We start from the raw sequence: 23,394 nt of genomic DNA, 5'->3' as shown, positions 1-23,394 counted from the left end.
CTTTCACAAATTCCTGTTTCACTGTTAAATCTTTCAAATCTTTCCTTATTTAAGTTTCTCTTACATTTTTGTAACAGGTATTTCATCTCATTTTTTAATTTTTCTGTGCTAAAGTTTTGTAACTATTGTCTTATCAAATCTGAATGCCTTAAGAAGCAAAGAGGTAGTTTTTATAATAAAAGCACAGCAGTTTCAAACTCTGACAATAGCATATTGTAAGAAGACAAAACATGATCGATGAGTCAGTACCCCCTTGAGGATATTAGCCTTTTTCTCCAGCGTCACCTTTCATCCAGCTCAACCGGAATCTTGAATCCTATAAACACTGAAAAGACTGGCAAGCTTTTAAAATGTTTTCAATTTTAACGCTTTCCTTGACGGTCCATTTTCGTTGCCCTCCCCCTTCTTGAAGACTGGCCCGTTTGCATTGGAGCTGAGTTTATGACAGGGACACATTCATCATGTAATAAAGCGATGCAAGCTGTTACAAAACGGCAAAATGAAACTCAGCAACTGGGAGTCTTGTATAAAGAAGAGGAATGGTGGCTATTTCAGGGCTGTTTCCTCAGCTTCAGTGTGAATGATATCTTGGTACAGGCTCAAAAGCTTTCATTCTGTAGTTTCATCTGTACCTCCAAAGAAAAAAACAAACAAAAGTAATGCTTTTTATAAGAGCTTTATTAATTGTGCATACATACTAGTACACATAATATCTGAAATATGCTTGACAAAAAAAAATATCATTTCATCATGACAATTCAATATCATATGCATTACTTGAAGAAGAAAAAAAAGAAAACATATTTTAATTTTCTCTAACCTGTTCATCCATGCCTGACAAATGTCTGATTTCTCTGGCATATTTAAGGTGCTTTACTGCCACCTACTGTTAGATGAAAAGACACACCATCTCAAACATATCAAGCAAGAAGTGATGGTGAGATTGTGAAACAATCAAGTTGAAACCCCTTTTGTTCTTTAACTATTTATAGATATTAAGTACAATCTGAAAAGCAGTTTTTACATCCTATTTATACCAATAATCTGTTCTTGAAATTGAAAAATGTAACCAATTTATTTCAAATAAAAGAATGAGTTCACTTAACATCAGTATGGGCATGCAGGGTTTGATCTTTTATGCCTGCCCGGAAATGTTTTTGAAAGGACCCTGTTTCGTTGGCTTTTGCAGAGGTTAGTACCTCTCCAGCATGAATGAAAGTAGATATAACACCACAGTCTGGGTAGTTTTAACAACAAAGAGCCAAAGCAACAATTAATTGCTCTTATGAAATATCTAAATGTCTTGGAGTTCAAAGTTGAGGAGATTGTTTTGCTCAGACCAAGCAGGGTGCAGTGCTCCATCCATTTCCGTAGCAACAAGGTTACCTCTGTTGAGTGTGTGATTTTGGCCACCAATAGTGGCATTGCAATCTGGGCATTTTCGGCTTTCCATGGCCCCGCCGCACTCTGTGATCAGGTAGACGTGCCCGTTAGGACATTTGTGCCAGTGACCTGGAGGCATTTTCAGACTTGAGACGATCATTTTTCTCTCCTCTTCAGTGATTCCTAAGCCTGTCATTGGAAACTTTTCATCCAGTCTCTTCATGGCTTCTTTGACCTTGAGTTCATCATGCTCAGTAAAGGGGCCGCACGTTTTCAACAGGTTTCGGATTTCCTCTTCCTCAGGTTCGATTTGGTCTGTTTTTTCCATCTTATATGCCTTTTGACAGCGGACGTTGAGCTCAGCCTGGAGGTTCAGTCTTGTTAGCTCTCTCTGCAAATCACACACCTGCTGATCTGTGAATTTTTGTTGTGGATTATTAAGCCAGCTCAAAAACTGATTAACACTCTGCCGAAACCTGTAGCCATGACTGAACAGCATTTTTTCCTTTTCAATCTCCAAAAGCTTTCCAACTCTTTCTAGGAAATCTATTTGGTTTTCCAGAACCCAAAGATCATGTACAGTAAGGAAACGCTCTCCCAGTTTTTCCTGGATTTTGAAATACTCATCTCCCAGATAAATTTGACAGCTGGTACAGTTCTTGAGCTTGCTTTGAAGGTTTATCCTCTGCTCTTCGATGTCAAGTTTCCGTCCATTTATCTTCTCCTTGACCATCTCGATCTCAGCCAGACTGCGGTTGATGTGCGCTCCGTAGCGCAGGTTCTTGCGTATTGGAGTTTTACACTTTGGACATTCCTTTAATTTAATGGTCACCTGCTCTTCATTGTTTGCCTTGATGTCATCCAACCCCATGTAATGGTCCATGGCAGTAGATTCAATGAGGTGTCCGCAGTCCTCCAGCTGAATGAAGCGAGCATCGGGCTCGTCTTCGGTTCCAAAGAAAATGTCTGTGACCTCCTCGCGATTGCAGATGCGGCACATGTTTGGGCATTTGTCTCCACATAGACCGATGCATTGGTGGCCACAGTTCAGGATCTTGGTGCAAGGTTGGGTGCATGGTGGTCGATCGCATGGCTCGTGGCAAAGTTTGCTGCAGCTTTGGTGAGGACACTGCCAAACACAGGGCTCAATACAGGGAGCACACGGCTGACCACATGGCTTCATGCAATTACTGTGGATGCAGCAATTCTCACAAGGTCTCTGGCAGGGGGGGCAATCCCCAGTGCACGGCTCCGTGCACTTGTGTGAGCAGATCAGAAGACGCTCACATTGGTGAGAACAGAGCACGTGAACGCGTCCCTGAAGGCAACTGCTACAGGTACCAGAACATTCATGGCCACACTTCAGCTGATGCCGACATGGGATTGTACATTTGAGCTGGTCTCTCTCTTTCTTGTAAAAGCAAGCCCCTTGCTGACTGTGCCCACATTCAAGTGCTAGAGTGACCACCACCATGCACTTGGTGGTGCATGGTGCCCCACAGGTGGAGCCACATGGATGGCCACAGCTAAGCAGCTTTTGACAGGGCTCCCGGCATTCAAATGTCTGCGGACTTTGGTGGCAAGGAATCATCTGAGAATGCTGACACTTAGGTACAATCTTCTCAACCTTCATTGGACACTTCTTTGGACATTCTTGATGGCAAACAAGTGTGCACCGGTGTCCCAGATCGCATAAAATCTTCTCGCACTTTTTGCTGCATTTAAATTTCTTGTGCTCCAAGTCAGAGGGGTGACAGACTCTTGAGCATACATGGCCACAATCCAGTCGATACTGGCAAGGCTGGTTGCAGCCCCCCTCTGGGGCTTGTTTAAAGTCTGCAGCACAAGATGCCTTTACCCGTCGATCTGAATGATTCTGACAACACAGGGTTAGAGCTTCTCCAATCTGGTCTTTTCCTCTCAAGGTGTGGAAGATGTTGCTCCATAGCGGGACTCTGCTCAGGATTGAACTGTTCCCGATACAGTAAAGACCTTTCTTGGCACGGGACAAGGCTACACAGACACGGTTGGGAATACTCAAAAAGCCAACTTTTCCTTCCAGGTTGCTACGCACTAGAGACAACAGCACGATATCGTTCTCCTCTCCCTGGTACTTATCTACAACATGCACCTTGACTCCTGAAAACTCGCTTGCAGGCATTTCTTTACGCAGACAATGAAGTTGGCCTGTATAGGTGGTGAGAATGGTGATTTGTTCTGGTTTGTAGTCTTGGAAGAGAAGGTACCGGCAAAGGGCAACAACAAACTTTGCTTCATGAATGTTTTGATGGCTTCTCCCATCTTTGATCTGTTCCTCTGGGTAACTGTGCTCCACAAAAAACAAGTTGGTGTTGAGCCCCTGTAAGATGTGATAAAATGTCACGTGTTTTTACAGAGCATGAAAGTTTATTCAGTTGTCTTTATCATTTTTAGTTGATCAACTTGGAGTGTTTGGTCCACAACAGAGCTTTTTTTCTTAAGGCCAAGTCACACAGCCACTAAGTACATTTTGTGCATTTTCCACATATATAAATTGGTCATACATGAATATACGTTGAAAAAGTAAGAAAAGTTGTGTGCCTTACCTAAAAGTTTCACAAATGCAACACGAATGGACCACGTTAAAACCACGAAAAGAATACAAACCACACAAGGAACACGTAAACCTGCGCTTCGTGCAATCCCTTCACGGGTTCTGGCAATGCTTTGTTTTAATTCAACAGCCGGATTTCCCCAGTCTGCTTGAGTTCTAAGTCAGCTGCTAGGTGCCAGCTAAGGCAGCATGCGGAGGGGGGATACTTGGCAGGAGCTGCAGCAGGGAATATCCGCGAGAAGGGCCTGGTACGTGTTCAGAGTAGCATCTACGACCGCCATATCTGAGCCCCTCCCGCGCGGTGCAGGACACCGTCCCACAAGAGACCTGACCCCACATCTGGGTGGGGAGTCAGGTCTCTCAAAATCCTTTGACAAACAATTTTGAATCTCACGGAAAACCCGTACTCTGCATAGACTGCTGTAGGGGTGACAGATCAGCCAATTTATAAACTCGTCACACAATACGCCAATTGTGCATGAACCATGCATGATTATTCCACTGTTTATGTGCAATTTATTAGTGATTTGTGCTGCAATTACGTAGTTTGAACATGACATGTGCATCATATACACAATATAAAAGTTAGACATCGATGGTACATTCGTGAAAGGTCCATTAGATATACGTGGAACAGTACTGGACAGCCACAAATTTGTGTATGCATCTCGCAAAAAATCAAGCACGATTGCATAAGATTGACGTAATAATTGCGCATAAGCTACGTAAAATATGCACACACTGCGATGACTGTGTAAACCAAATTCACGTAAAGACCCATCAGCCAAAACCCTCGACGTTCATCTGCGCACTTCGACGAACGCAAGAAACACTTATGACCTACGTACATCACGCATGTATTACGAAAGACCTAAATACATGGACAATGCCCAAAATGTACGTAGCAGCAGTGTGACATGGCCTTATTAATTTTTGATTTTGTTTCCCCATATGTGAAAGATCACCTGAACTCTGATGCTGTCCAAACCAACCCCAGTTTTCCTCAAAACATCATTTACAGTCTGACTGCAAATAAACTGTCCACCCAGTTGTAGTTTTGTAACATTTAACTATAAGATGCCAAAGAACAGGCTTACATACTGCAACCAAAGGGAACTCCTAACACTAAAGTAAATACCTTGATGTTTTCGTACTCCAACACAGAAGGATGGTTTTCAAGTTCAGAATAGATGTGTGGGGTGAGAAGACACGCAATTTCCGGCCTCATACGATGCTAAAAAACAAATCAAGAAAAACACTCACTCAGTCTCTTCCGCTTGAATCGTGTGATCTTTGTTTTCATTGATTAGTGCAGAAGAACAAACCTGGTAGTTGAGTCTTACGTATGGCAGTCCCATCCTCACCAGCCTCTCAAACATGGACATTTCCAGGTTGAAATTCTTGGCTAGTTCAAATACTGTGGCACTGGGACGCAGCTGAAATAAAGACAGTCACATTTAAAGCAAGCCCAGACCATGAAACTACCCTTACAAGTCACAATATACATATCAGATATTGTATGATCATCATTTTATTTCACCTCTTTTTTTTAGTTTTTAGTTTTATTTTCTAGAAATATTATACGTGACATGAAAGTAACTTTGCTAATAACATGCCAATGTTGAACGTGTTTCATTGTGTCCTGATAGAAAGAACATACTGTAGAGTTGGCAGCTTGTTTTAAGCCTGAAGTGAATAAACCTCTGTTTACTTGACAGCTGTGTGCAATCTAAGTAAAATGCAAAGTTGCTCTTAGCCAAAATGTGTGCTAAAAGTTATTTTAAATCACAAAAATAATAATGAATAGTTAATTAATTGGTTGAAGAAACTATATTTGCAATAGGTAGGCGATGTACAAAGCGACACACTTTGGAGTTTGACAGTTTGGTTGTTTTCATAGAGGGAGTCTTACAATATAATATTTATATTGTTTACCTGTTATTACTTTCTTAATTATCTGCATAATTTCTTATTAGAGTGCTTTTGCAAAACTAATTTAGCATCAGAACAGAACAATTCTGTATGAAGGAGGGCGGTGGGGGAGGCAACACAAAGTCTCATTTCGAGGTGAAGCTCTGCGATTTGCTCCAATGGACACAAAACCTGTGGTTATTAAACGGCAGAGTAATCCCACAGCTTTTATTGAATCCAGCCATCCACCTTCATTAAAATCAGAAATTAATATAGAAAATCAGATCAACTATGACTGCTTGCAGTGAGAACAGAAAAACTGAAAAACCAACATCAATGGGCAAAACAGAAAATAAAATTACACAGTTTTTTTCCCATTTGATTTTCTGGTATCATATATCTGGTCTAATACACATATATATATATATATATATATATATATATATATATATATATATATATATATATATATATATATATATATATATATATATATATATATATATATATATATATATATATATATATATATATATATATCTGGTCTAATACATATATATATATATATATATATATATGTATTAGACCAGACCAGATATATATATATATATATATATATATATATATATATATATATACATACATATCTCAGAGACTGGCTATATCTCTATATCTTAACAAGGATAGATATATACTGTACACACACACATATTTATATATATATACACATTTTATTGTGATGTATTAGTTGGTCTCAGTGTGCGATCGAGTTATTAATTAAAGCCCGGTAACTTGTATTAAGTTTACGGTGAATTTTAAAATAAATAGCTCGGATTTATTCATTTAAATAAAAGAGCACAAATCCACCAATAAACAAGGCAGATCAAAAACGTTTTAGATTTCAGCCAACAGGGAGAAGAAAGCAACACAAAGTCCTAAAATGTGTGATAGAACTGTGTGTAGTTGCTACCACATGCTGCAGATTGCTAGACAGGCTGGCAGGCCATATGTGCTTGGTAGGCTCTGACAAGTTGTGTAATCATCTACTGGATACCAGAAAACCATCACTTTTCAATCCCCTCCATGCTACTTATTTGTTTCCTTTCCAGATTACAGGTTGTACTAATACCAAAACAATGTTTGGTTTGGGAAGGTGAGGATCCCCCAGAGGATTCAGGGATTATTGTCCTTTTAAGTGCAGCTGATCTCTTACCTGCTGATGGTCTCCAATGAGAATGAGGTGTTGGCATGCTTTGCTGAGTGTGGTGATGGTGTGGGCTTCCAGCACTTCTGCAGCCTCTTCCACTATCACCACAGTCGGACGAACTTCTTGCAGAGATTTACGAAACTTGGCCGCCCCAGTTGTCGTCATTCCAATAACCTGGTGGATGGAACATGCGTTTACTTATGAACACAACACTAATAACTGACAGAGAAAATTATGATTTATTCTGTAAACAGAAAGGTTAGAATAAAAACTTCCATCATGTACAGTGGTGGACAAAATTGTTGGTACCCCTCAGTTAAAGAAAGAAAGTCCACAATGTTCACTGAAATGACTTGAAACATTCAATAGTAATAATAAATTAAAATGTACTGAAAGTTAAATAATCAAAATCAGCCATTACTTTTGAGTTGTTGATTAACAGAATTATTTAAAAAAAAAAAGTAATGAAATAGGGCTGGACAAAAATGATGGTACCCCCATAAAAGACTGAGAACTAATTGCCCAGGGGGTCATGATGGACTCAGGTATGTCCTTTAATTGACATCACAGCTGTTTTTAAACCCATAATCAGTCCGTCTGCCTATTTAAAGGGAGACAAATAGTTACGTTGCTGTTTGGTGAAAAGGTGTGTACCACACTGAACATGAACAACAGAAAGCCAAGGAGAGAACTGTCCGACGACATTAGAAACAAAATTATAGACAAACATCATAAAGGTAAAGGCTATAAAACCATCTCTAAGCAGCTTGAAGTTCCTGTGACGACAGTGGCACATATTATTCAGAGGTTTAAGACCCACGGAACAGTAGCCAACCTCCCTGGACGTGGCCGGAAGAGGAAAATTAAGGACAAATTTAGGAGACGGATAGTTAGAACTGTATCCAAAGAGCCCAGAACAACCTCCAAAGATATTAAAGGTGAACTCTTAGATCAAGGTGCATCAGTGTCCGATCGCACCATTTGTCGTTGTTTGAGCCAGAGTGGACTTCATGGGAGACGACCAAGGAGGACACCACCGTTGAAAGGAAATTATAAAAAAGCCAGACTGGAATTTGCAAAAATGCATGTTGACAAGCCACAAAGCTTCTGGGAAAATGTCCTTTGGACAGATGAGACAAAACTGGAGCTTTTTGGTAAGGCACATCAGCTCTATGTTCGTAGACTCAAAAATGAAGCGTAGAATGAAAAGAACACCGTCCCGACTGTGAACATGGAGGATGCTGAGTTCTGTTTTGGGGCTGCTTTGCTGCATCTGTCACAGGGTGTCTTGATAATAAATTTAGGTAATTTTGGAGCCGAAGTGGTTTAACATATTTTTGCATTAATAGGCGCCAAGGGGTTAAAGAAACAAAACCTGACTCCCACCATTTATGCCAGTTACGTACTTTCGCCTGCTTGAGTACATGAAGGTTCTGCTGCCGTTTCACGTCCGCCAGTCTGTCCACTGCATTCTGATAAGCCACTTCGGACTGCAAGGCTTTTGTGCGAAGCTCCACCCTGTAGCGTGTGAGCCATAACCTGCAGACAATAATAATATATATATATTAAAGAACAAAACACCAGTATTTATAAATTCAGCGAGCCATAACTAAATTTGAATAGGATGGTAAATAAACTGAAAAACCAACAAGCACGTATTTCCCAAAATTCCCCAGCTTGAATATTACCAGGGTACCTGCACCTGCCTTCATAGAAAACTGCCCTATATGTGACTTGAAATGACTGTAATAAGCCCACAGTCTGGTTTCCACAGTTATGGAACTTTGGAGTTAAACTGTGGCTCTTTGGTGATCAGATCCACTGGGATCCATTTTCTCGGCGATTAGTGGACCTAATTACACACACTGGGAATGCACCGCTTGCATCAGACAAAAGTTCTGCAGGGAGCAGACGAACTGCGCAAGAAAAGGAAAACAAATGGAAGGGTAATGTTTGCAGAGTTTTTTATGATAAACGATAGGAGGCAGAAGAGGAAAACCAAGATGAATTACTCAGAAAGTGAACTACTAACCGGTACAGCTTCCATCTGTCCTCAACACTAAGACTCCAAACATTGAAGACATTCTTCTCCTCTTCCTCCGTCATGGCCAAGCCCCTTCCTATCTCCTTCCGTATTCTGCTCTTCATTTTTTTCCTCTGGTCTCTTTGCATCTGTTGAGATTAGAATGGGGTACACTCGAATCTTCCAATTTTTGAATTGTTGCAGCATCTGCTGAAATGCTATGGTGCTGTGTGTGTGTAGGTGTGTGTGCATGCGTGCGTGTGTGTGCGTATTTCTGAAACCTTGAAAGGCAGTTTGTAAGGAATGCCTGTCAGAAAACAAAACATTCTAATTTTCTCCCACTGTAAAATTCAATATGAAATTTAAACCAACTGATTGAATTAAAAACACTCATATTTTAAAGGGCTACTTTAACTGTAATGCTGCATGCACATTACTGTGCAAAAGTGCAAAGCAATTAAAATGGTTACCACTCCTGTCAATAGGTTTCCAACATAGTGTTAAGTGTGTCAGGAACTGAACATCCATGGGTAGCATAGACTGTTTATTAGAACTAGACTGAGTGGCTCCTCCCCCCTGGTGCTCCAAACAGGAAGTACCTGCTGGCTCCAAGAAGCCAAAATCAAACAGACTTCTACTAAAAAATAAACAGCTATTATTAAGTCATTCTATTTGTCAGAAGAAAAAAACATTTTTGCTCTGCTATCTTTTTTAACATGTTCTTGTTAATCTTGTTAATTCTTTCTGTAGTGTAAGTCACTCAGGTTATAAACTGACCAATCAGATACCTCAATAAAAGTCTGTGGACTCACGTCGAACCATTTGATTGACAGATTCTCCTGAGCCCACTTTAAAGTGGTAGGGGTGTGGACTTCCAACAAGCTCACTCCAGTTTGGCTAGAGTGCTTGCCATAGAAACGACGACTCATACCGACTAATTTCTGGTTTAAACACGGCAGCATCTGAATCACAATAAAATGGCTACTGAATTGACTTTGTCGCAACCCTAACGGTCCCCGCTCGTGTCAAATGTATCTACTTTTGCTAAAGCATTTTGCGGTCCGCAGATGTTAATAACAATAATAACCTCGTAAAATGTTTATTTTAATGTTGACGAAAAATGAAAGAAAAAAGGATGTTTAGGATGAGGACTCTCAGGAATCCTGCAAAAGACAACAATTTTTTCTTCTTCTTCCGTTTACTCCCTGAGCATACCTTTTCCTCAAAGTAAAATGCCATCGACAACATATCCAAAAAATAAAAGCCAAGCCATGTAGCTTTCATTAAATCCTGGATCGTTGAAATTTTCATTGTTTGTAATGACACGACTGTACAGTTTTGTATTTAGGCGATGTTCTTTTATTTTATGGCGCTGTAATTCAGTCGAGGGAAGCTCTCCATTGTTAAGGAAAACATAAATTTGTAAGATCGCCGAGTTTTCTGCTGTTTAAATGGACAATCGTAAAGGAGGCAGAACTGTCGTTACCAGAAGCAGAGCTTTTACATATATATATACATACATATATACATTTATTTTAACTTTTTAAATAATTAATTCAAACGTCAGCGACAGACTGGCGACCTCTCCAGGATGTCCCCTGCCTTCACCCACCAGGATAGGCTCTGGCATCCCCATGACCCCGAAAGGGAGAAAAACGGGTTTAAAAGATGAAGAAATGAATGAATAATTAAAAAGTTTACAATCTTGGAACAACAAACCTATAAAAAGATATACAAATTAGGGGAGCAAATCTATATCAAATTGCTTAACCTTCGCAATATTGGCCACAAAGAGGAAGTGACGTAATGCTTGCGGGTTTACGGACTGATATGACAGCCGGGTAGCGACAGACTTCATTTGGTTAGAGCCAGAAGTGAACTATTCTCTTTGGGTGACGTCACACTCACTTGGTCCAGTTCTCGCATACAGATGGGTACAAAGAATGTTACTACCTGAACATGACAATATTCAAGGAAATCCTAGGTATTTTCACCTGCCATAAATCCCCACTCTGCTCAGCCTGTGGACCAACTTTGTCCAGGTTCATAGCCAGCAACAGGTCCTCCACTGCTCTGACAGCCTGGCCCTGGTCTCCCTTCTGTCTGCCAGCTGTGGGGCCCACTGTCCAGTTGTCCTCAATCATCCTCTCCTCCTGGATCAGATCAGCCTCCTCCGCAATTTCAATGAGGTCTTCCTCCTCCATTTCTGCTTCTTCCGCTACAGGAAACACAGTACAGTAAAAAACCTGCACGCCATTGTTTCGGATACACATTTGTGCGAGTTGTAGAAAACCCATACCTTCAGCTGCATTTGTGTTCTCTGCCTCCCTCAGCTGGAACACAGTAGAGCCCAAACCCAGCCACTCCATTATCACACTGAACTTCTGGTCACTCCACAACTGAAATTCCTCTTCCACCTACAATTGAATTCACATTGAGAAGATTGCATTGAATTTCCCTCTGTTTCAGTTTCTTTTGCACGTGTGCATCAAGAATTCCATGTGACTCACAGGGAGGGAATGGAGACTTTTCCAGTGTGTGTCTGAAATGAACCTCTGTAGGAAGTTTTCACGGATGACACCTTTCAAAGAGCACTCTAGCTTCATGCTATGGCTTTGCAACTCCCTCTCCTCCATACACAGCGTCTTGTAGATCTGTTAAACGGGAGAGGACAAGGGGAACCTGTGTGACCAACGGCATGGTGAAAACCAGCCCACCCAAGCTTAAAAAACAAGCAGGAACCCACCTGGTTATGAGCACTTTGGAGGTTAGATGGCAGTGAACGTCTGTAGGCGGGTGACTGGCTCAGCTCACGTAAATTGAACTGCTTCAAAATCTCACTGTTGCTGCGACCTCCCACTCTGACTATGCCTTTACTCAGAAATTTATGAATCCCTGAAAACAGAGAAAGACTAAATGACCATTTGGAAGCAACAAACCCCAAACGCTGGAATGTAAACGTGTTGACAATGGCCGTGTTTTCATGGACACAAGTAATCGGACCTGAAGCCTGATCAGAATAAAATGTGTCTTGTAATCACGCCATTTGGAATACTCTGCATTCAGATAAAAACTTTCTTCTGATTGAAACAGGTGGATCATGCCGATTGTTGAGCCGACCGTGGTGCATGTAAACAATTTATTCTGATTGTGGGTCTTTACTGGACTGGCGTCATGTGTAGACGTGTGCTCTGGAGGGGACTTCGCTCCGGAGCCAGCTGCTCTGCCCCGGCAAGCTGCCTCTGAGCAGAGGTTTTAAATGCGGAAATGCCAATCCGTGATCCGAGCAAACAATCATGTCGTGTTACCAATCGTTTCCAGAAAGAAAAAAGGCTGAGGTCATACATTGCGTGTTGCTGCATTGCCCACACGTATTTTAAGGCATCCAAGGTAATAACCCTTCTAGAGGGGTAGTGTGGTATTATGTGCAAATAGTGAATTTAAAAATATAATAATGACAATAAAAGCACACTCCGAGGATCATCTCTCTACATGCTAGCAGCAGCCATGTTTCTGTACATAGTACTGAGCTACTTTCCTCTTCAACGTCACTTTGCGGTCTTTTAGATTGTTCTGTGCATGTCAAAATGCTTTATTCCAAACGAACTTGTAAAATGTAATCGGATCAAGTTTTCCAGGGCCTGTGTACACAGTTCAATTCGAATCCCATTTTTTAGCAGATTAAAAGACCTTTTGGACATTTAACTGCAGCTAATGTGAAAGCAGAGATCAAAAAGATCATATTTCATTAGAGGTATGTCATATACAGAGTGTATAAAATCACATTTTTGGTATATTATATCCCACTCACCCTCAAGGAACTGATCCAAGGCGTGGTTAGTGTAACAAACAACCAACATTGGAGTTGTGCCATGCCGATCAATCAGCATTTGATTGGCCAACAGAGCTTCAGCAATTTTCAGGCCTACGTATGTTTTTCCTTAAAAAAAATGGAAAAAGCAGATAAAGCTTTGGTAGTACAGAACGTAAACACAATGTTGAGATCCAACTTTCACCATTTTGTGCCAGAAAGTTGGGCTTTTCATTTTTTCATTTACGTGTACATTAGGAGCAGCACATGTGCCTCACGCCTTAACAAAAGATCAATTCTTAATCAGAGTTTTCACTCAAAGCTTTCGCATTTCTTACCGGTGCCAGGAGGTCCCTGTATGATTGCCAGCTCCTTGGTGAGAGCCAGCTGGAAAGCTTTCATCTGAGACTCGTCCAGGCCCAACTCTTGCATAGGAGGCCAGGCTTCTGGCTTAAGGCTGTGAAAAGGCCTGATGCTTTCCTTGTACTCTGGGTCAGCAACGGAAGATAGGTCATACACATCATTCGCTTTAAGGTATTCTGGGGGATTCACGTCTTTGTGACACTCTACGATGTACCTGAAAGCACAAAGATTCTCACTGTTGCATCTTCAGAAAGTATTTAAAACTGAAATCCTTTTTGTTTTAGCGGATACATTTTCCTTTTACATCAGTTGTGAAATAAAAAACTCTAAAAATATCATTTTTTAAGTTACTGCAGACCAGGTTAAAACAGAGGATTCAAAATTAGATTTAAAAATTACAAATATCATGAATAGATTTTTAAAAAGGGGGGAAGAGGGGACAAACTTTAATAGTTTAATGGTGTGTCCAATAAAAAAAACAGGTATGCCACTAAAATATGTAATAAATTCATTACATCTTGGCTAAACCTTAATGTTTCATGTCCCTAACATTATTTGTATCCTTCTGAAACCCCTCAAAAAGAAAAAAAGAATCTAGAATGTTAGTGTTTGAAAAAGATATTTTTTTCTATTATGTAAAACCATTTACAAAATACTGTACAAGAAATGTTGATTCATAGTGAGCCAAAAGGATAGCAGATTTTCTGTTTCTGAACCGTTTTGGACAAATGAAAACCCTCCAAAGGTGCACTATCTACCAGTGTGCATCCATGCTCACTAGATTGGCGAATATAGACCCCAATGCTTTGGGTTTGAACAATTTTTGGAAAAAAATGTATTTTATTTTATTTTTTTAAATAAAACATCAAGGTTTTCATCATCAAAACACAGTGGATTCAGTGGATAGTCGTCATAAAACACTTACTGATTTTACAAACTGAAAATCTAATCAATGACATCATATTCGCCGTTTAAAAAAACCTGAAAAGCGGTGAGCATGGGGCTGAATTGCTTTTAATATCCATTTTATGCTCATTTCAAAACGGCTGCTTCCGTCAAATCTCAAAAAAACTTGGCGGGAAAAGCTCAACTAAGTTTCCAAACTTTATGGTGAGAATAATTTATCTATTGAAGTGGAGGACGGTTACTAGGATGGTTACTTCCGCAAAGTGCGTGTCAAGCGGGCCATTAACCCGCTTATACCACGGTCACTTACAAAAGAAATAAATAGTAACCCGTTTTTAGTCCTTAATTCTTGTTTTTTTTCCAATTTGGATCCCTTTTCTCACAAAAAGCGGACTATTTGTTACGTATATATACATGGTAAATGGCGTATACTTATATAGCGCCTTTCTTCCTACAAGGACAAAGCGCTTTACACAGACCCATTCACCCAGTCACACACACATTCACAAGCTGGTGGCCGCTCCGCTGCCAAACACAGGCGCCCGCCTACCACCAGAGGCAACGTGGGGTTCAGTGTCTTGCCCAAGGACACTTCGACTCATGGGCGTGCAAGGCGGGAATCGAACCTGCAACCTTACGATCATGGGACGACCGCCCTACCACTGCACCACGCCACACATATGATATGTTACTTGTTAAGTAACCTGCACCACCGCTGCAGTCAAGACTCTGCGATATAAAGCGATATATATATATATGCTGATCTTTCCGATGGGTTGAATAAAGCATCAGTTCAGAGAGAAAGTTCATCTCTTACCGCTTGTTTTTATCCAAAGGATGAAGCAAAAGGTTGTTTTTAAGAAGCCGGCACAGTGATACAAAACATTAAAGCTAGGTGACCGGAACTTCTTTTTTCACCGTGCAGTTATCCTGGGGTATATCACTTTTTAATGCACACCCAGCAGCCAGTCAGAATAGAGTATTCACCCGGTGATGGTATGTAAGGGTTACTTTTTAACGCACACCGTGGAAGCCTGAACTGTCCAACGCGAAGCGAAGGATGGTTGCTTCCGCCACAGTCAAGATTTGTCGACATATGTATGCTGATCTTTCCGATGGGTTGAATAAAGCATCAGTTCAGAGAGAAAGTTCACCTCTTACCGCTTGTTTTTGTCCAAAGGATGAAGCAAAAGGTTGTTTTTTAAGAAGCCGGCGCAGTGATACAGAACATTAAAGCTAGGTGACCGGAACTTCTTTTTTCAGCATGGTTTATCACTTTTTAATGCACACCCAGCAGCCAATCAGAATCGAGTATTCACCCGGACCATGGTATAAAAGATGTTAATTTTGTCAATTCTTTGATATAGTGGTTTTTACAGAGTTTAACTTTCAATTAAGAGCTAAGTTTTGATTGCAGGACTTGCTTTTTACTTTTACATATCTTCTATGATCCTTCAAAATCAGTTTGTGTTTGTATTGTGTTTAAAATTGCCACACAACACACATACACACACGCACAGACACTGTTACCTCTGAAAGGGCAGGTCTTCCTCCTCCTGTTCCTTCAAGCCTTCCAGAACATACCGATAAGCTTCAAAGTAAGCAGTGGTCTCAACCATGAGAAACAACTGGTCAGTCTGTTCCAAAAATGGGAAGCTCTTTTCATTAAATTCATCCGGTTTTTAGGTTCAACTTCAGCCTGACTCTTAATTACAAACTTGTTAATTACAAACCTGCTCCACACATTTCTACACTTGTGATTGGCTGAGAGAGCAGAATTTAGAACAATAAAAACCATAAAGGGTCTCACCGGAATTCTGGCCAATTTGTATCTGCTCTCCTCGGTGAAGGTAATCTGGACTTGTCCTTTTTGCAGGTATTTGGGGTCTCGATCTGAGACCGTAGCAAATAAGAAGCTCTCAAAGTTATTGCACGAAAGGCAGACCAAAGAACCGAAGAGCAGCCTCTTGGAGTTCTGCCAGCGCACAAACTGAGGGAACAAAATCAGACCCATATGAGGATAAACATCATGACAACACACTAAAACTTAAATAATAGTAAGTAATTCCATTCAGAATCTGACCTGGAGTGGCTTAATATCAAACTGCACAACATAAGCGAGGCCGGTGTGTGTGCATTTGGGCACAACAAGTTGCGTATCAAAATAAACCCGGATGTCATCAAAGTGCTTCGTCTTTGCTGGATTCATGGTGTTCCCCAAGTTCTTTTGGGTCTGCAGTAACTGTTGGATCCCCTCCCTAAGCGGTCTCACAAAGTCCTCTCTGAGCAGTCGGAAGTGCGTGTCGAGGTAGAGGTGGGAGTTTGTGTAACGCTGATTGGTGAGGTTGGGTCTCAGAAATGGTTTGTGGTCCTCCTGGAACTCCTCAGGAGTTGGATAGATTGGTATGGTCCGAAAATCCTGCTGTTCTTCATCACCTAGGACACAAATGGGGTTCACATCCGTTGTAAGTTCTGTACACTCACTGGCCACTTTATTAGGTACACCGCAAATTTCTAATCAGCCAATCACATGGCAGCAACTCAGTGTAATTAGGCACATAGATATTGTCAACACAATTTGCTGCAGTTCAAGACAAGCATCAGACTGGGGAAAAAAAGAGATTTAAATGACTTTGAACGTGGCATTGCTGTTGGTGTCAGACAGGCTGGTCTGAGGATTTCAGAAACTGCTGATCTACTGGGATCTTAACCCACAACCATCTCTAGGGTTTATAGAGAATGGTACCAAAAAAGGGAACATATCCAGTGAGCAGCAATTCTGTGGGAATGGCCAGACTGGTTACAGCTGACAGAAAGACAACAGGAACTCAAACAACCACTGATTACAACCGAAGTTTGCAGACGAGCATCTCTGAATGCACAACATGTCCAACCATGAGGAAGATTAGACTATAGCAGCAGAAGACCACACCAAAGCCGGACAATAAAAGATTGGAAAAACGGCGTCTGGTCTGATGAGTCTCCATTTCTGCTGCAACATTTTGACGGTAGGCTCAGAATTTGGCGTGAACAATGTTAAAGCATGGATCCATCCATGCTTTGGTCCTTCAGCACCAACTGAACATGGTTCCAACGCCACACCTTATTGACCATGTCCATCCCTTTATGACCACAGTGTACCATCTTTTGATGGCTACTTTCAGAAGGATTAGGCGCCATGTCATAAAGCTGGAATCATCTCAGACGAGATTCTTGAAAGTGACAGCAAGTTCACTGGACTCAAATGACCTCCACAGTCACCAGATCTCAACCCAATAGTTCACCTTTGGGATGTGGTGGAATGGGAGATTGGCATCATGGATGTGTAGCCAACAAATCTGCAGCAAATGTGATGCTATCGTGTCAATATGAACCAAACTCTCTGAGGGATGTTTTTCAGTACCTTGTTGAATCTATGCTGCCAAAGAATGAAGGCAGTTCTGAAGGCAAAAGCGGGTCCAACCTGGTACTAGCAAGGTGTACCTGATAAAGTGGCCAGTGAGACTATGTTAAACCAAAAATATACAAGATTTCTTGAGGAACTACTAAAATTCAAGTGGGACATTCTCAACACCTCTTTCCTTAGCAAACAAAAACAAAAAAGTTATTCTTTAAAAAGGATTTTAATTAAACCAATCTTTAAAGGACCAATACCTTGCTTATCACCATCAGTGGGAAGAAGAGCATAAGTGTCCTTGTCTGAACGCAGGGTCCCCTCCCTTGATCTCTCCTGGAGATGCTCTATTAAGCCTTTCAGCTGTTCCCCGTTTTCCTCCACTCGAGTGTCCACGTCCAAACCAGATCCCCTCAGACTGTTGATGGAGGCTTGAAGCAGCGTCAACAACATACTCACTGCTTTGACTGAACTTGCAGGAAACATACTAAGCACCTGTATGAACCACATATGAAAGAAAGGATTAGAAAGTATTCATCTTAATAATAATGTACTTCATATCATGTACTATATTTTTCAGAGTACAAGTCGTGGTTTTGTGTAGTTTAGCCGGGGGTGCGACTTATATATGATTTTTTTTGATGTATGGCAACAACCACTAGAGGGCATTGTAGGTGTATCAGCATTTGCTGCTGACAGCAACTGAGGATAAAGAATTCAACAGATTTAGTGATTTGAAGTGAAATAAAGAGTTTAGTTGACCTGCTAGCATGTTTTTCATGATGTGGTTATCTTAAGAGTTGTTCCTCTGTTGGGCTAATATACTAGATCTTTCTCCTATGTTTCATGAAGCATCAGTGTGTTATGGTAGTGAATTGCGCAGCTTTATCTATGATTGTAATCTAGTTTATTATTACGATTTGTATTTCAAGATTATATGCTTGTTGTTGTTTTCTTATTTTATGAAATAAATTTCTCCCAAAATTGTGACTTGCACTCAGTGCATGTTTCTTTTCTATGATGCATTTTTTTGCAATTTATACTCCAAAGCGACTTATAGTCCAAAAAATGTGTTAAATGAAGATGAAGTGATTGCAAAATGCTTAGATAGCGTTGGATTTTTTTCTTTATAAATGACGTTTTACTTCAAAACCTTAAAAATTGCGTTATTTTTACAGAAATTCTATCACTTCATTAGAAGTGAAAGGGCTTATGTCATGCTTTTCTTAAACCTTTCAAGGTAAACTATATCCACATATATGATAATACATTACCGGTACCTTTGGCAACACATTTATTTATGAAATCATGGTTATTTTCCCGGTTCTTTTTCCAACTCGGATGTGAGACGCCTCGATGTCTGAGCCACCGGCTTTTTCTCCTTGTGGGTGCCGCTCATTTCATGACCTTAACCTATAGCCGGCCTCTGCAGCATCTCTGTGTTTTGCCCACGAAAACAAACAAACATCCAAACTTTTGCAAAGATGGATGTGCATATAGTACATAGAAAATAGTGTGTGTGTGTGTGTTAGCATGGGGGTGGTGCTGGCAGCACAGACTCTTCCTGAAAGGGGCTGGTCCTCACCTTGTGATGTCACAATGTGAGAACCCGCTCTTTTTCATGGGAGGGGCTGATGCTCAGACCGCAGGTTTTTAGAGGAATACTCAGAAATGCGTAATTGATAAAAAAAATACTGCTTTGAGGTTGTTCATAGTGAGGAATGAACATTATAATAAGATAATTTTGCATGACATGGGTCCTTTAAGGTAAACAGATTATACACAGATTAGACTTATGACTAAACATGTTAGAAAGTAAAAGATATTTTATATTATTTAGTGTTCTATCTTTATCACATCTTTCGATTTAATCAAACTGTATGAAATAAACGCCTCATTTGAAGTTAAATTAGCTATGAAAAAAATATACAGAAGGCAAGAGGAGCAAATAAAATGCATGCAAATTGGAACTCTCATTTTCCTTTTTAGACTCCTCGACTCTGATTGTTCCCTCATTATGCCATGAATAATTAATGCAGTGGGAAATGTAATCCCCCTTCTAACAGCTTTATACTTTATTTATTCAAATAGTTTCATGTCTGTTTAATGGTTTTTGTTTGAACAGAACAAAGTAGGGTTATGTCCGAACTCCCTCACCACAACTACAGAACTATATAAAGTGAGAATATGTAGTTCTCTGGATTTTAAAGGCAATTTGGACACCATTTTCACTGTTTTTCTGTTCTTTTAACATCAAATATGACGTCACCAACTTCCTGAAGTAAAAACCTGATAAGTATGAACATTTTATGAAGACTATTTATGCATCCACTGAGTACTGATGATGAAAACTTTTTTTTGTTTTTTTCAAAATTGTTCAAATGCAGTGCATTATGGTCTATATTTGCACGCTATGTCTTCGGACAGGGTTAGCTTCTGGTAAATTTCTAAAGCCCTCGATTGTGGATTTAGAAAAAAAATGGCGAACACACCATAATACGAAGTGGTGAGGAAATTCAGACACAACCTAAAATCAAGTTATTCCCTAATTATTTTTTTTTCTTTGGTTATTTACCTGCGAAAGAATGGTCAGGATGTTGTCAAGATGCTGCGGGTACTGGGCTCTGCGGGCAGGGTTGGACTCTAGCACCATGCCCCCCACATGTTGAGGCAAGGTGAATTGGAAAAAGGCTGAATCTTTGATGACGCCTGCCAGGTGCTGGAGTGTCCCTCTTTCTGCCCTGGATTCGAACGCTTTACTCAGCACCAAGCACACAAGTTGAATAAGGTCTGGCCGTATTTCTTTTGCACTCAGGAGTCTGTGAAAGGCGGGGTCTGAGGAGAGGGAAATGGCCACGACGGTGGGCTCCTCTTGGTAAAGTTCCTCCAGGGCTTTGTAGCCCATTATTCTGCCATGGGACCGAGCACCATCTCTTTTCTCATCTCTCCCGCCCTCTTCTCCCTCACCTCTTTGACCTCCTCTCCCCCTGCCCATCCTCGCTCCATCTCTTTCAGCGCCGCCACGTCCTCTGCCTATTTCAAGCCTCTCTCCAACGTTCTCTCTATTTCCTCCTCTCCCTCTTGGTCTGCCTCTGTCTGCCTCCTGCTCCCTCCTGTTGCCTCCGTCTCTGTCTCGCCACCAACCCCTTTCTGCTCCATCACCTGCCCCCACCGGGAACGCTGCTCCTCCATCTCTCTGACCTCTTCCTCTCCCACCTCTGCCTCCACCTCTTCCTCTGCCCCCCCTCCTTCTGTCTGGATTCTCACGATCCTCATTTTCTAAACCTGGAAGAAAAAGGCAACAGTGAGTCACAAAAAAACAACCCAACTTTTATCAGTTTTTTGTATGAAATTCTGAGTTCATTACCTATCCCAACTCTAAAAGTCAGTCTGTCCATGGTCTTTCTTCCATGCAGGACTTGAATGACTGCTTACACTAGAACAAAGAAAGGAGACAAAAAAGGAGGGACTACAGCATTAAAATGTAACACATAAAGATTTTAAACTAAAATAGCCAGAAAAAGGTTTGTGGAAAAATTTATCTTTTTTACTCCAACTCAAAATCAGAACAAAGGAAGGCCAATCTTGGATAAAATGGTAAATGGCGTATACTTACATAGCGCCTTTCTTCCTACAAGGACAAAGCGCTTTACAGTCACAGACCCATTCACCCAGTCACACACACATTCACTCACACATTCAGACACTGGTGGCGGCTAAAAGAGCTTTAAAGCACCCAAAGAGTTTAAAACTTTAAATTTTCTTATTCATGGTTAACTAAAACAAATTTCAATTATTAGCAATGTATACATGTTAATATTTGCATTTGAAGCAGTTAAAACACTGTGTACAAACTATAAAATGTTAGTCTGATCTTGTTTTTGCACAGTAGAAATTGCGCCCTCTGCTGGACGAACTTTTCTGCATCTTAAGTTTCTCTTCTCTGGAAATGGTGGGACAAAAAAACTGTATAGAAGCGACAACGTAACCCATGTGCTATCCTAAGCACTTTAACATTGGGAGTTGGGTCATCTAGACCCACTAGACAGTGCGCTGAACCTTTTTTCTTCAATGATTTGTGATCTTCACTGGTGTCCATGGATTACATGAAATCTTTTCACCTTTATCCACCTTTGTCATGGTAGGAGTAACACGTCAATTGCGAGGGTGGGGTCATCTAAGATAGCACAAGGGTTAAAGTCCCACTCCGATCATCTTTTTAACCATTGTAAAATAGTTTTTAGTGATCTTTCAATTATGATCATACAATTTTTAGGCAAAAATCAAACAACCAGTGTCATTTTCTAGGACATAGACTGTCGGCACTAATTGACCCTACCTCTGTTCCCCTCATCCATCTGTTTACACCAGGGGTGGGAAAACTTTGACTTGTGATCCACAAAGTGTTCTGGTATTTGACAGAAGGGCAGAACCAGTAGCAGATGTGAGTGTTTTAGTAGTCCTATGGGATGGGTCATTCAAATGTCGGTCTGGTCTGGTTTTTGCACAAGCGGCGTAGCTGAAATTGCGCCCTCTGCTGGACAAACTATCATGGATCATGGATGGAAGTTTCCATTTTCTTGAGTGACAAAAAAAAGGACAACAAAGAAGGTTTACCCGTTTAACTGCTTAATTAATTGCCCAAAATATGTCCCTAAGTGCAGTTTTCTATAACTGCATTTTTTAAAGTGGGGAAATTCGATTCCGTTTCTTAATTAACCCATAAAAGCCTTCAATTTCAAATCACACAATCTTAAATGTATTACTATTACTGCACAGCACTACCATTTCCAGTGGACATCACACGCAAGTTAAGAATCGATATTTTAGAAACGTACCTTTTTGGATAATCTCTTTATACCAGGATGTCTGCACCGTTTTGCAGTCCTCTGTTATCACTTTGCCGTTGAGGAGCACGAACAGTCTCTCCGTTGTCTGTTCTGACAGGCGGACTTCAGGACTCCGGAATATATAAACACATCTATCGGTTTCGTTTTCGTTTAACCGGAATCCCCCACCCCGCCCCACGGGGAGAGGACAGTGACTAATGCTTCTCTGATCATGTTGAATTTCATGTCTGCAACTTTATTTGAAACGTGCATTAATATAATGTGCTTGAACAGAGCAATATGTATTCGCTCACTAATTTAGTTGGGTATAAAAGACAGCTGAATCTGCTGTATATTTAATTAAGCTGATAGCTGGATTCACCAAACTCTCTCTGTCATCTCAAGTTTCTTGATTTGTTTTTAAGGGAGTTCTCAAAAATTCTCAAAAAAGTTCTCAAAATTCATTTGTTTACAAGAAAAGAAGAAAACGGCAATGTTTGTTCATATTTTTTCCAGTTAGTTTCTCGAAATAACGACGTCATTACTCGTTTAACAGGCATGTCCTTTCTCGTCTTCCGTAGTTTACCGTGACTGCTGCGTTCAAGTTCTTTTTTTAAATGGAAAGTTGGACAAAACTTTTTTATTATTATTATTCTTTTTATTCATAAATGTTGTTTTCTGAAAGAGAAGTTTTTTTTTGTATTTCAAAAACGATAATGCGCTTTTTAAATCTGTACAAAAATATTTGACAAAAAGCTATAAAACTCTTGAATTGTTTATCTGTTTATCTGGATTAATGCCTTAGTTCGTTTCTTTTCATTTTATTTTAATTATGTTATTTTATTGCTATATTTAGTTGGTATTTTGTAGATATATGTGTTTTGTCTCCTCCTGCTTAGACTTTGTTTTAGCTTTTTATTTGTAAGATGCTTTATGAAAATATACTGTCAAAAAACATTTGAATACTGCCACCA

The 23,394-nt window shown here is 40.4% G+C and overlaps 1 protein-coding gene across 3 annotated transcripts; it reads right to left on the bottom strand.

The window, feature by feature from the left end:
* Positions 1 to 660: 660 nt before the first annotated feature.
* On the bottom strand, positions 661 to 22,558 carry znfx1 (zinc finger NFX1-type containing 1). 3 transcript variants are annotated; one of them, XM_020703205.2, is made up of 20 exons: positions 22,430 to 22,557; positions 21,931 to 22,170; positions 20,959 to 21,027; positions 20,167 to 20,876; positions 17,852 to 18,086; positions 16,281 to 16,633; positions 16,008 to 16,187; positions 15,728 to 15,834; positions 13,267 to 13,505; positions 12,929 to 13,057; positions 11,864 to 12,012; positions 11,628 to 11,771; positions 11,417 to 11,534; positions 11,112 to 11,335; positions 9,127 to 9,266; positions 8,501 to 8,633; positions 7,101 to 7,268; positions 5,302 to 5,412; positions 5,115 to 5,210; positions 661 to 3,742 (listed from the first exon to the last, which is right to left on the bottom strand). In XM_020703205.2, exons 3-20 carry the CDS (start codon positions 20,987 to 20,989, stop codon positions 1,295 to 1,297), a joined length of 5,715 nt encoding a protein of 1,904 aa, XP_020558864.1. In that variant the 5' UTR covers positions 20,990 to 21,027; positions 21,931 to 22,170; positions 22,430 to 22,557; the 3' UTR covers positions 661 to 1,294. The 3 variants fall into 3 exon arrangements, with proteins under 3 accessions (XP_020558864.1, XP_011473227.1, XP_020558865.1); XM_011474925.3 differs by lacking the exon at positions 21,931 to 22,170 and having other exon boundaries at positions 22,430 to 22,558; XM_020703206.2 differs by lacking the exon at positions 21,931 to 22,170 and having other exon boundaries at positions 16,281 to 16,624; positions 22,430 to 22,558.
* Positions 22,559 to 23,394: the final 836 nt, after the last annotated feature.

Source organism: Oryzias latipes, chromosome 5, assembly GCF_002234675.1.
Source record: "Oryzias latipes chromosome 5, ASM223467v1".
Taxonomy (NCBI): domain Eukaryota; kingdom Metazoa; phylum Chordata; class Actinopteri; order Beloniformes; family Adrianichthyidae; genus Oryzias; species Oryzias latipes.
Note: the sequence above shows the minus strand (reverse complement) of the source record. Positions and strands in the feature narration are given on the sequence as shown.